General features: G+C 29.9%; 1 protein-coding gene across 1 annotated transcript; it reads left to right on the top strand.

Annotated features, from left to right (window-relative positions):
- The first annotated feature begins 1,187 nt into the window (after positions 1–1,187).
- Positions 1,188–2,927, top strand: LOC107477984 (transcription factor MYB14-like). The gene is made up of 3 exons (XM_016098074.3): positions 1,188–1,385; positions 1,480–1,609; positions 2,360–2,927. The coding sequence occupies exons 1-3, from the start codon at positions 1,253–1,255 to the stop codon at positions 2,895–2,897; spliced, it is 801 nt and encodes a 266-aa protein (XP_015953560.1). The 5' UTR covers positions 1,188–1,252; the 3' UTR covers positions 2,898–2,927.
- The last annotated feature ends 12,171 nt before the right edge of the window (positions 2,928–15,098 follow it).

The following is a 15,098-nucleotide window of genomic DNA, read 5'->3' on the forward strand; positions in this document are numbered from 1 at the left end:
TTGCATCTTTTATATTTTGTTGAACACCCCTTCTTTTTAATCAAAATTTATGTTCAATTTCTGTTCTAATAAAAAACTACTCACAGTGATGAAAGAGAGGTTGAATAAAAAACTATTAATCACTCGTCATTTTAGAATAGGATAAAAATTATGTATTTATAAGAACTCCGATAATCAAATCAATATGAGATTAAAAATATATAAAAATTAAGATTAAAAAAATACTTGTGACCCAGTATTTATATCATTCAGTGGCTAAAAGAATCTTTTCTTAATTCTGACTCATTTGATAGAATATGATCCCAATTTTAAGCATGCAATTGTTAATATTGTAAGTGTGAGGAATAGTATATAAAATTAGTCTCACATTGAAAAAAGTAAGGAAGAGTGCAGAGTTTATAAGATAAGAGATCCATTAACTTACTTTTTTAAAAATTTTGAATTAAATGTGATGTCTTCTCATCTTATTTTTTTTACTTGATTTTTCTCTAAAATTTCTCCGGTGATAGAGAGTTCCGACGATGACCCAACAGCAACAACCCCAAATGAGAGCTGGACCATGTCAATTTCTAATTACAAAATACTTTATTGTATGTACTTCCAAAAGAACCATACATTAAGAAAATTTTCATTATAAAAGTCTTAGTTCACTTATTACAATGCCAAAATAGTTAAATTCACCTTTTATAAATTTGGAATTCCTCAACAAAATGTATCCAAAATACTTTTCAATTTCTTTTTTCAACAAAAGAGCGAACATTTCATAAATATAAAAAAGGGTCATCTAAAAAGAATATCATTTCATATAAAAATAATTGGAGCAACATACATACACCAATTAAGCCATTGACATGGCATTTGTCTTTATTCGTGAATATTTGTGTAAAGGGAAGTGTTAGGAAACAATGAAAATTTTGAACAACATAAACAACCACCAATCAAATGAAAATATACTACATCCTAATTTAATGTTATTAATTAAATTTACTCTTTTAACCCTATTAATTCACATGATTTACACATTGTTCAAAAATCTTGTCCGTTACTTATATTTTTCCTTGTATAAAATATACTCCTACAAACTTTAGTGGGTCCATGTTTCTTTTGGGTCATGATGATTGGATATGTCAGAACACATGATACGCGTTTCATTCCAAAACAACATCACCAACACACTATATTTATACTTGGAGGGTACTCTTATCTTTGTTGCTCTGATTTGATTTCTGCAATTCACTTTTTGGATTGAGAAATGGTGAGAGCTCCATACTTTGATGCGAATGGAATAAAGAAAGGTGCCTGGAGTGAAGAAGAGGATAAGAAACTTACTGCTTATGTTGAGAGATATGGTCACCCTAATTGGCGTCAACTCCCAAGGCTTGCAGGTATTATAGTGTTTCTAATTATGAAATCTTTTGATGCATTCATTTGAATTGCAAATCTGCGAATTTGGGTTAATTTGCTCTGTTAATTACATAGGTTTGTTGAGATGTGGAAAGAGCTGCAGACTTCGTTGGATGAATTACTTGCGGCCAAATCTAAAGAGAGGGAACTACACCCAAAAGGAAGAGCAGCTTATCATGGATTTGCATAAACAACATGGAAACAAGTATGGATTTTAATTCATTAAAATTTTGTATCCTGATTAAATTTTATTGCATTCATGTGCTGGTTATTGTCTTTTTCTTCTTTATGGAGAAAATCACCACATAAAATATGACTCATTTAACAAAAATATTTAGAAGACAATAAAAAATTAACTCAAAACATTTTGTATTTTTTTAGCTACTGTTTATTTTATTTTGTATTTTTAATTATTATTCAATTAATTGAGTGATAATAAATATATAATTATAAATATTACATATATAAAATTATGAATCTTAAATTAAGTAAAATAATTTTTTATTGCAATCTCTCTAGCATCATTATTGCTAATTTAACTTATTCAAGTGATGATTTGACACTTATTTAATTATTGTATGCTGGATTTCAACCATCATCCGAATGGTCATACAATAATTTTTATTTGTCCTACATAATCTTATCGCTCCATTTATTCAAGATGAAATATGAATTCAATTTTAAAAAAAATACTAAAAGATTATTAGAATTTATTATTTTTTGTCATTATTTAATCTTCAACTCAATTTTTTTAATCTAATTCTTTTAGTCTAATAATTTAACAATATATTTTATCTCATATTTTTAAATATTAATAACTAACAAATTTTAATAGTCATTTATCATTTCTCTTCTCTTTATATAACAAGACAAAACTTTTGACTCTGCAATTATTAGTCAATTTTTTTTATTAGTAGCACAATAATTGAATGAAGTGCAATGTTGTGTTTTTCAGATGGTCACTGATTGCTGAAAATCTACCTGGAAGAACAGACAACGAGATCAAGAACTATTGGCATAGCCACCTGAAGAAGTTCCAAAACTGCAATGTGAACAACACAGCAAGTGATGATGATGATGATGATTTGAACAAGTCCAAGTCCAAGTCCAAGTCTTCTTCTCAGAATACCAAAGAACATGAAAGACCAAAAAGTGAAGTCCTTACTATTACTACTGTTGATGATAACGATGATGATTCACACCATATCTTGGAAAGTTCGTTATCCAATGTGACAACTGAGTCTTCCTATTCGTACACTGAAGAAGAAGAAGACAACAACAACAACAACAACAATAATGCATGGCTCTGCTTTTCCTCTGGTCATGAAGAAGAGTCAAATAGGGAAGAAGATAGGTTTGCTTCGTGGGGTGCAACAACTTTGTTTGATGAGTTTGGTTCCAGTTTTTGGACCGAACCATTTATTTCAGATGATGCTTTTAGTCAAGATTACAATTACATTTTGTATGATAGAGAAGATCCTTTTTTCATTTGATAAAAATATACCCCTTTTGTTTGTTTTAAATTCCGTTGAAACTACTGCCATCTGAATTCTAATTTCAAAACCTTATTAATCTCATTCGATTCTAAGAGACCAAGACTCCAATACAAAAATTTCTAAGAGGGTTATTGAACGAAAAATATGGATAATTTAGTCAATTGAAATTGTTAGTACTCCAATTGAAAATCTTAGTCATTCCAACACAATAATCTTTCTTAACTGAATAGATCTAATTGTTGAAGAACAAACAAAACTCTCATGGTAAATAGAAAGCGTCTCTTTATTAGTTGATGTTGATTAGTAGCGCAACGGACCTTTCTAAATCATAGCCGAATATCCTCGTATGTAGATGCGCAGTTAAGATAGATTTGTCAGAACAAATTAAATTGAGTTGGTCCAGTGTTATTAGTTCATTCGTCTATTTAAACTAAGTATTGAAAAGTTAAATTTTATTTTGTATATATAACAACTTATGTTAACTAACGACAAATTCTTAAATGAAGTTTCGATTCTTATTGAATTAGTCGTTGGCCTCTCAAAATAAAAATATCATAAAAAGAATATTTGTACGAGCTAAAAATTAATTTTACACAGAAAAAGAGAATAAATAAAAATTTTAGACGGATAAACTAAATTTAGATATAATTTATAAGAAAAAATTGAATATTTAAAGGGATATTTTCTTAAATGAGTTTACGTCTACAAAAATTTTAAAAATTAAATTTGTCATTAAATTAATAGAACTAAAAGTTTAAAAGTTCGATCCACTAAAGAACAATGTTAGAAACCAAAAAGGTATTAGCCAAAAATCAGTCAAAATACCTTTGGGTGAAACCAAAATATCTACAAGTTAATATATATGGATGTTTCTTCTGCTAAGTATCAGAATATTTCTTTTTCATACTAAATGGATGTTCTTTTATATATTTTTCGAATTTTTTGTATTGCAAATGTGAATGTCTCTATTTCTTTAAGAATTTTATATTTTTTTTTAAATTTCATAGATACGTAATTATTTTTGCTAAAATATAACTAAATATTTCTTTTATTAAGTATTAGGATGTTTTTTTCATATTAAATGAATATTTTTTTATATTTCACACAAATTGCCACTAATTATTTTTCTAAGGCTTTGATATTTCGGATCTGCAGCAAGGAAGTTCAAGAGGGGATTCCGGCGGTGCTGATAGAGTGTTGAACTAACTACTAACAGAGATGGATGGAATGTCTGTTAAGAAAACAGTGTTCATCATTGGAGCAACAAACACACCTGACATTATAGACCCTGCATTGCTTCGACCAGGACGTCTTGACCAATTGATATACATTCCTTTACCGGATGAGAGTTCACGTCTCCAGATCTTCAAGGCGTGCAGACATTATTGAGATATCATCACGAGCTCTCGATCTAGTAAAGACAGTTCCGACTGAAAGCGGATGTAATTGGAGGAGTGGGTCGCGGTGGGGAGGTGGAGAGAGTCTGACAGTGAGAGAGAGGTCTGTATGTGTGATTGTTAACTTAATTAATTTTAAATTTTTTAAATTTTAAATTTAAAAAATTTAAAATTAATTATTAATATAAATTAATGCGGTTTTGTTTAATTTTTTGCTGGTAACCTCTTGGTTCTATATACTTTTCCATATTGATATACTCAATTCATATCTCATTTAGCAAACAGATCAAAATTCATCTCACCTTTGCTTAATAAGAACTATAACTTGGGAATGGTTACATTTGGAAATGGGTGACGGTATAAGAACACAGTTTTAAAAAGCTATTGGTGGGTGAAAAAAAAAAGAAAAGTTGAAGGATCTGGAATTTTATTGCAAAAGGAGTGTAGAATATATGAACGTAGATTTTGGGATGGATGGCCATGGATTTGGAGCTTGAACGGAGGAGCCATGTGTGAATGATGAGAATGCGAACTTTTGCGACACTTGCACCTTATGATAGGTGAAAATTCAGGTACAATCGACTTCACGTGAAGTTGATAGTCGAGAGCCGTTAAATAAAAATTTAGTCAAATCAGTTAAATTATCTAACGACTTTCAGTTATTAACTTCACATAAAATTAATTGCACCTAAATTTCTACCTGATAATATATGCAAACTCCTACAAATTACGTCATTTTAGTTTTCAATGATATCGTATCAATTCTCTTTTAATATAGATGTCTATTATTCCTTTTCTTTCCCTCCCAAAACAAGTGATATAACGTTTAGAGTTTATACCACAAATTTTAAATCCTAAATATATAGCTGGTAATCTTAAAAAAGTTGTTGCTAATTCCCGCCTCCTCAATATATATGTTAAGATCTTATTATGAATATAATATTTTTTTGATAATTTATAATAATATCTTAATGATATATTGATGTTAAATTATAAATATTTAAAATAATTTTTTGTGTTAATAATTAATAATATATACTATTATTCCTAATTTATTTAAAAAATATAAATAAAAAATAAAGTTAAACATATCAATATATGATAATATTTAAGTATATTTTTATTTTTTTATTAAGATATAATTGTATACGCAAAACATATACATATGTCTAATGAATATCAACTAAATATTTTATTTAAAATGTATTTGACATATAAACATGACAATTCAATAAAATAATCATACTTCATAACTAGATGATTACAACAAAATAACCTTCAAAATATCATCACATGATAAAGAATTTTTCTCATATTACTCGTGGATATTTTAATTGTTCTAAATTGTTATTTTGACTCCCATTAGATTTAATTTCTGACAAAATGACTTTTAAAATAAACTATGAAATATTTATTTTTCAATAATAAGATGATATCAATTCAACAAATTTACCACATATAAAGAGATATATATACTCGAAAAAAGAATTCTATAAATTGGATATTATAATATTTTAGAGTATCTTTTATAATTTATTTCTTTGTTAAGAAATAAAAGATATTACTTCGATATATATCTTGTATAAATTAAAACAGTAAAATATTTTTAAATTGAATTGTTATATATTAATTATGTTATATATGAATTTAATTAGTATTAGTTTACTCCACAACAAATAAAAATATATATTAAATTTTTATTTCTTGGAATTATTTATTTATCTAAGAAAGAGAGAGTATAATAAGAAGAACATAAAGAAAGTGAGAGAGATTTGACAATAGCGGATAGCCACTTTCAACGTGGTAATTGCCTCTACCAGAGATAATAATTGTTCGTTGCTAAAACATGCGAAAAGTTTTTGTGGGTAAACTAAATACAAAAATAACTAATATTTTATAGAAATAAAAAATATATATATTGAGATGCCTGCTACGATGAAGAGGAAAAATAGTGAAAAGATGAAGATTCGTCTTGATATAATAATATAAAACTTATTCTTTTATTCTTTTTTCTTAAGTTTTATTTAAATAAATCCTTTTTAAGAATTTTGATATAATTGGTCTTTAAGATTAATTTATCTAATGGGCCACAAAATTTTAAAACAACCGTTATTATAAACATCAACTCATATAATAAAAGAATTTAAAATTTTATAATTTGTTTTCATGATTACTCTTTTTTAAGTATTATTTTCATGAGACTCATAATATACAAGCGACAATTCTATTCCGCAGTACTTTACTCAACGACAGTGTTCAGCCTTCTGTTGACTAAATTCTCATTTTGATCTCGGAGATTCACGCGATTATTCATTTTGGTTCCTAAAATTTAAAATTACCTGTACTGATCCTCCAGAATTAAGTTTGGGCACCAATATGATCTCTCGACTCTTTCCGGTGATGATTAGGCAAATAGAGTGTTGAGATGACACCCTTCATATCACGTTGGATGCTGTAACGGCCAGTTAATGTGGCGATGGTTGTATTTGTATCCAATTTAGTCCTCTTTATTAAAACTTTGTCATTATAACTCAGATAAATAATAAGATAATTAGGGTTTCAGGGACTAAATTAGATACAAATACAACTCTCATCATGTCAGCTAGCCGTTACAGCGTCCAACATGACAGAAAGGGTGTCATCTCAACACTCCATTTGCCTAATCATCATCGGAAAAAGTAGAGGGACCATATTAGTGTCCAAAAATTTTAAATTTCGAGAACTAAAATAAATAATCACATAAATCTCAAGGAACAAAATGAAGATTTAGTTGCCTTTTGTTATTCAAAATCCTTTGCAAATAACTCATTTTTATTGGTTAAGTCTTTATGAAAGTACCAATATAATGAACTACAAAAACTTACAAAAAGTATTAGCTACAAAAACTAATTAATAACTCATATGGTGATAAAATCTAAAATTTTATAATACTCTTTCTCAAGTGTTTCTTCCTCTCCCAATATAAGACTCGTTTTTAGGTTTTAGTCTCGTGACTCGTAACGTTATATCTCTAATCTTAATTTGCAAAAGGTATGGGTTATCCGATCTTTCCCGTTAAACTTCCGAGCTTACTCTTCAGTCTTCAACTGTAGGTAGGTCTATCAACATAATAATAATAATAATTAATAAAGAAGGAGAGAGAGTAGAAGTGTCACGAGTCACGACTACTAAAAGGTGGTTTCAACCTATATTATTAGTAGAATAATATATACTAATAATGCATGCCTTTAGTTTTTTTAATAATGGATTTGATCAACTGCGGGTTCTATCTCTATCATCGATTGAATTATTTTATTTTGGAAAAGACATAGTGACCCAGAACGAATAAACATATGGTCATTCTTTTTCCAAATCAAAGGATATCCCTTACACACAAGCTAAGTGGGATACATATCTTGTTCTTTATGTTCTTCCCATGGATCACGTTGATATTCTCATCAATCAATATATAAAACCAACTCAGCTAAATAAATAAATAAAAAGAGAACAAGAGATATAAAAGTAAAATAACTCTTCCGGTAAATATATATTGATTTTTTTAATAAATTATATATAAATATAATAAAATAGATTAATATATGACTTACGCAAGACCCAACCCGCCCGTTCAGGCTAAATCTGTGTCATAAAAACTAAAAGACTCACAAATTTAGTGCAATCCTCATATATTTATCAAATTTTCTTCTCGATTACAACTTCTAGGATTTGAACTCAAAACCTTTAAATTTTTAGAATTTAAACCCAAAATTTTTGAAATAAAAAAAAAAGAAATATGTCATGTGAACTAAAACTCATTGGCTTTTGACAACCGTAAATGTACTAAGATTTTTCTATTTTCTGCCACATTAGACATTGTCACATTGGGTTTGGGTGGCCTCAGTTTGCGAACATAAAATAGGGCCTTGGGCCAAGTTAAGAAGGGATATTGTTGCACTTAACCAGGCAAGTTGTGGCCGAGGCATTGCACCAATGGCCAATATGTTGGCCTCACACAAGCTACATCTCGGGTTCGAATCCAGCTATAGTTGGGTAGTGATAGAACTTTTAGTGTGTGTGTGAATGAATGTGTTGCGTAACTTAGAATTGGGAGTTGTCTAATTCATTGATAAAAAAAAAAATCAGTACGTGAAGTTGACATTTGAGAGTCGTTAGATAAAAATTTAATCAAATAAGTCAAATCATCTAACGGCTCTCAAGTATCAATTTTACATGAAGTTGACTGCACATGATAGGATAAAGTTCGACGATTAGACTAAATTCTAATTTTATTATTTAATGTTTGAAATATTTTATTTTTATTTTAAATTTTTTATTTTATTTTATTTTAATCCTTTGATTAAAATTAAATTTTTTGTCCAAAAATATTCTTTCCTTCGGTATAATTTTGTTTTAGATAGAGATAAAACTTATAATTATAGTGATTATGGTGGGAGTTGTAGAAATTTGAGAAAAAAAAGTCATAAAATAATTAAACAAAAAGATAATAAGAAAAAATATTTTAAAAAAATTAATTTTAATCAAAAAACTAAACTAAAATAAAATAAAATATTTGTAATAAAATAGGACATTGTAAATATTAGAACTTAACATAAATGTTAGTTGTTAAAATAGTACTTTATTCGCTAATGATATAATATAAGAGTAATCCTTGAAAAAAAAAGAGTAATGCAAATTCAGGATATTATTATCATTAAATTTATGAAAAAAATTATGGAAAAAAATATTAAAAGTGACAATTATATTATATTTAGTTCATATAAAAAAATATGTAAAACTACAAATATAAATTAACATAAATTGGATGTAGTTTTTCTTTTATTAAAATTATGTGACATCACATATTTTAAAATATTTCATATTATATAATATTCATTGTGAAATTTTGCATGTATTCGTCATGATTTTCATAAACTATTCTTAATTCTAACACATGACAAATCAAGACAATTGGCCATTAGTAAAACTCATCTTGGCAAGTATAATCCAGTCACTGATAATGTTTATATATAACCTTTAAATTAAATTAATTTTGATGTATAGATGGTAGAAAATATTTTATATAATTTTTTAATTATATTTATTTTATTTATAATTATTTATGTTAGTCAATTTAAAAAGTAGTTATTTTTATTATTGTAATATTATGTAATTAATTAATATATAAAATTATTTTACACTAATTATATATCAAATTAAATTATTAAATATATTGTAATATAACATAATAATATATGATAATGATATTATGGTTGCTACAAGTTTTAATATTAAGGGAAATAAAGACACTGATATATAGGTTTTTTTATTAAAATAAATAAAAAAACATTAATTCCTGAAATGCCTAATTTCCAAAATATGCAGTTCCATCTCAGGTATGTCATCTACGAAATGGATTTAACTACCAATTTAGGAAAGCTATCCACGAAATGGAGATACTGACTGACAAAAGAGACGTGAAAGTCAAACTCAAGCATGGCATCCACGAGATGGGAAATGGCCATGTCATCTACGACGCCAACGAATTGGGCCAAGGCGTGTCTGGCACACGCAAAATTGAAAAGATAACATTATGTTAAAATTAAGGAAAAGTATAGGAAACCAAAATAAATCAGCCAACTTTTTAAACAATTTTATTTAATAATTAATTTTATTTTTTTTAATTCAAAATTTGAATAATTAAAAGCTGATTAAGTAACCCTAATAAAAAATTGTGAAAACACTTCCCTTTCTCTCCCACTCCCACTTTCGTAGTCACACACACACAAACCCTTCCCCTTCTCCCATTCCTACAGCCACGCACGCTGTCCACACTCTTTTCCAGTTAACACAGCCGCCACGACACCTAACACCGCGCCGTTAGGCGACATTCCACAGCCACCTCTTCACCGCCGCGAAGGAAATTAGAAGAAGCTCCGTTGTCCCTTCTCCTTCGTTTCATCGTTGCACTGCCGCCTCGTTGTCCAAGGATCACTTTTTCTCCTCAGAAAGGACTATGATCACCATTCTTTCTCATCTTGTCGGTCTTCTTTCTTGTCCAAAGTACCGATTTGTCACTGCTCCAGTACGCCGTCAGTCTCGCCTCCATGACCACCGCGTCATTGTCTTCTTGGTGCACCAAATTTCGTGTCGATAGTTGGTTTACTGCAAGAATCATTGCCAAATTTTCTTGGTCTCCGGCAAGAATCATTGTCCCGCTGCCATTCTCGCTGGTTGAAGGTTTCTGTCTAGCTGTTTAATGCTACTTCATAATTCTTGCAAGTTATTTTTGTTGTCTTCATATAAGCATGTTCCTTTGATTTCATAACTATTGCTAGTGCTTATTTGGTTTCTATATTTTTATTTGTTGTATGAATTGTTCCATATTTTTATAATTATTGCCAACTTGCTATGTATAACGCATATAGATAATAGACTTATGTTCATTGTCATGAGTTAGGTGAAAATTGAATAATTGATTGAATATTAATTAGATTAGGATGAAATCTGCCGTTGTAAGTTAAAGATGAATGTGAAAAATTGAATAATTGATATTTATTTTTATATTTTTCTGATGTTCTTTTTTGATACATTTTTTATGTTTTTTAGGAATGATATTATGTGCTTCTATTTAAATAATCTGTGATTTGGTTGTTCTCTTTGCAGAATAAATTAAAAAAATAGACTTACAAGAGTAAAGGACAACTCACAATTCATGAGGGATACATGTTTTCTATGCTTGTTAGCAAGTAATTTAGATAATTGACTAGAGATAAATTTTAGGAAAAAAAGATGGATGGCTGTGGCAGAAGTAAAAGAAACATATCCTTGGATTAAGAAGGCTTTAAATATATTGGTTCAAAGACAAATTCAGTTGTAGATTGTAAAAATTGTAGGCATCACTTGCTTTTGAAACCTGCAAAGGTGTGAAAGAACAAGAAATTAGAAAGGAGGTCTGAGATTTTTGGAACTAAATGAGTCAAAATTGATTATCAACTTGAAAAATTACAATTCATCATCATGGTTGCAACTTGCAATTTGTCCCCTTTAGTTTGTTTTCTTTTTGTATATATCTTTGTTGGTATAGTCAAAATCAAAGATTGAAATTGAATATAGAATATAGAATTAGTTGAGAGATGTAGTAAGTAGAAGTGTACAAAATGCAATTTATTCTTTTATTCATTTGATTATTTTTGTAAGAATGACAAATAATAACTAGAAGTCTAAACACTTCTATTACGTCTCTTTGGCAAAATGATAGTATTTCTAATCATTTGTTACATGTGTAAACATTGAATTATATACACAGCAGCAACAAAATTTTTATTCTTATTACTAATGATTAGATTATAAACATGTCTTAAGATTTAGAAAAGAGTGTATAGTAGTTTAACAATGTTCTTCATTGTTCTTTGATTTTTAACAAAATATTGTAACAAAATTGAGTTTTAAAGTCACATTATGCTAGTGATTAGGAATAGGTCAAATTAGATAGTTTCTTTTCATTTTATGTTTAAGAACTAACAAGAAGTAACTACTAATTGTGAACAATTTTGATTCTATCACCAGAATAGAAGAATCAATAATGCCAAAAAGCTGTGTGATTATTGTTAGTTAATTTCAATTAATTTATACAAATCATCATTATTAATCATTCTATTAAAAAAATCATCATTGACTAAGATGCATGTGATGTTCTATGTTTTGGTTTTGTTTTTCACTTATGTAAGATAAGTTTTTTTAATTTGACATTCACATGACTTCTGTTAAAGTAACATCCATTTAGTATGAAAAAAGAACATCATAATGCTTGACAGAAGTAATATCCACTTAGATATTTGCAAAAACAATCATGTACCTACACGAAAAAACATGCCAAGTAGGACTTAAAAAAAGGGCCATACAATTCTTAAAGAAATACAGTCATTCACAACTGCAACACAAGAAAACTCGAAAAATGTATAAAGTAACATGCATTTAGTAAGAAAAAGGAACATCCTAATGCTTAACAGAAGTAACATCTATTTAGATCTTTGCAAAAACAATCAGGTACCTACACGGAGAAACATGCCGAGTAGAATTCTAAAAAAAGAGGTCATGCAATTCTAAAAGAAATATAGACATCCACAACTACAACACAAGAAAACTCGAAAAACGTATAAAGTAACATCTAATTAGTATACAAAAGGAGCATCCTGATACTTAACAGAAGAAACATCCACTTAGATATGTGAAAAAATAATCAAGTACCTATTCAAAGAAACATGCCGAATAGAATTAAAAAAAAAGGAAAATGCAACATCTCCAAACTCAATAAAGAATCACCCGCATACATAGCAAATCAAACATCCTTTTGATATGAACAGAAACATCTACAAATTGGAAAGAAAAAAAGGGTTCAGATTCACCATCTTTAGATAATTGAATCAATTGTGATTGACATACAACATACAACCTAAGTGAGCATGTACAAGTAGAGTCAACTAAATTACAGCCATTTCCAATAAATTTGAAAACCATCCGTACATGCAGAAAGTGATTACTTCCTAAAAAAAGCATGTGCAACGCGTGCATGCAGAATCCACAAATTCATGGAACAAATAACAGTATAGAAAACAATTTAAATCATCAACATTTTCGAATTCGAAAGAACAAAAATATTTTCCTAAAAAAAGCTATACAATCTAATCAATCTCCGCAAGCTTCTCAATGGAGTTGTTTTTAGTTAGCGTGCTCATCATGTCATGAATGTAGCTGGGCGAGCATCGTGACTCTAACAATTTCTGTTGAAGGTAACAATAGCTGGGCGAGCATCGCAACTCTCAAGGCCATCATATGTCATAATCCCTGAAACATTCCAGTGTCAAAAGTTGTCAAACAATTAATTGGGTGGTTTGCTGGTTGTTGCTATTTAACAAAAGCTACTCAGCAGCATTTACAAAGTTATTATCAAGCTTCTTAAAAGCATGAGCTCATAAGGAGTAAGAGTTATACCAAGGTCATTATATTCAATATCAATAATTATTTAGCAGGTCAAACATCTCTGCTGGACGATTTAGAAAGCATTGACAAGAGACAAGAAAATAGAATATGTGTTAGTTATCCTGTCTTCTTTAGTCTTAAATATTGAGAAATTGTTTATCTAAAGACATGTGAAGTAATAAAACTATAACACAAACATAAGCGGTTGGTTATAGTTAATACTTAAATATGTTTAGACAAAATAATCTTAGTACAGAGTTGTTGTATGAAATGCTTCCACAAAGACATGCCACACAATAAGGCACTCAAGTTCACAATCACACAAGAGAGCATTAGTCAAGTTTGTCGCATGCAACTTGATTTAAGAGATTGGACGCTAATCGTTTTTATCAATGGAAAAGTATAGGGAACCAAGATAAACCAGCCTACCCTAAACAATTGCCTAGGAGTTAATTGGACATATTTATTACATTTAGAACAGGAAAAAAATATTAATTAAACAAGCAAGCTAGGATCACACAATAGCTACACACAAATAGCTCAAGTTCAAATTGTTATTCATAGCCAATATAGGTTAAGTTTAGTGGTACCAAACATAGCTCAAGTTCATGTTTTGGGATATGAAATACCACAATTTGAATCTCATTCAAAAGCCAGGACCTCATTAGTAATCCCCAAATATAATAGATAAGAATCATCTAGCAAAATGAAACACCATAACCAAAACCTCTAACAAAACCGTCTGATGCAATCAATAGCAACATCTAATAAAGCCATATTTATAACCAAATCAAAGGCAACATCCCGCAACTTGTAAACCGTGGCAAAAACAGATATCAATCAACTCCAAATACTAAACACTCACCAATTAGTTCTCGCAAGGGATGTTTTGAGGCTGGGGCAGGGGACATTCTGTCGCGTTCGAGGTAGCAGGGCAGAGATGTTTCAATGGCGCGGCCTACACCGACATGCAGCAGTAGCAGCGCACTCTTGGCGACAAGCAGAACCGCCTTCTTCCTTGCAACTGGGTGGCACGACGTCGTTGCGGCAGAGATGAGCGTGATTTCGACTGACGTGCCAGTGACCAAGCCAATGGGAGAGAAGCTTTGCGGCGTTCTGTAGCTAGCTATGGAGGATTGATGTTGCCCGCACGATGCGGATCGAGGCACAGCGGCCGTCGACGGCGTAGGAGAATGCCACGAGACGAGGCTGGTGGTGTGGCACAACCGTGTATGGAAATGGATGTCTGATACGGTGAAACGATGAAAGGAGATGAGAGGATTTAGTTAGTTTAATTATGTTTACCTAGGTTAATTTGGGATGTTGATGAAGTGGACTGGGCTTCATGTTCTCAGCCCAACAAGAGTTGGCAGGTTTTTGGTTGAAAGCATCTTGGTTTCCTAGCATTGTTGTAAAATTAATGATAAAAAATACAAAAAATAAAGAAAACCATGATAAATTCCAATACCTCGAGTGGTCCAGCAAAGTTATTGTTGAAAACGTGAAATATGTAAAGAACCATGGTTTCTAACGCATAAGTTGAGATAAGTCCATGGTGAGCACCAAGTATACGACTCTCATAGTAACATCAAGCTTTTATAAGTATAATGCTACGCTTGAATAAATGATTTTGGTTGATCAAATTATCAACCTACATAAACAAAATCAAATCTTTATCATTCAAATACAAAAACAGTACCCATGTCTCATGTTCTTCCATGCAAGCCTATGCCTTCCCTAACTGCTCCACCAAGTAAAACCCCACCAGCCACCCTCAAGCCAAAAATCAATATCAACTCCACCACCACCACAGCTTCTTCTTCCATATACACTTCCACAGTAA

The sequence above is a fragment of the Arachis duranensis genome, chromosome 3 (genome assembly GCF_000817695.3).
Source record: "Arachis duranensis cultivar V14167 chromosome 3, aradu.V14167.gnm2.J7QH, whole genome shotgun sequence".
Lineage (NCBI taxonomy): Eukaryota > Viridiplantae > Streptophyta > Magnoliopsida > Fabales > Fabaceae > Arachis > Arachis duranensis.

What these genes read in the sequence shown, in the direction of transcription:
- LOC107477984 (XM_016098074.3), top strand. Translation starts at nt 1,253, where the DNA reads ATGGTGAGAGCTCCATACTTTGATGCGAATGGAATAAAGAAAGGTGCC. An exon ending in TCAACTCCCAAGGCTTGCAG is followed by an intron (nt 1,386 to 1,479) that starts GTATTATAGTGT and finishes TTAATTACATAG; the next exon opens with GTTTGTTGAGATGTGGAAAG. An exon ending in CATAAACAACATGGAAACAA is followed by an intron (nt 1,610 to 2,359) that starts GTATGGATTTTA and finishes TGTGTTTTTCAG; the next exon opens with ATGGTCACTGATTGCTGAAA.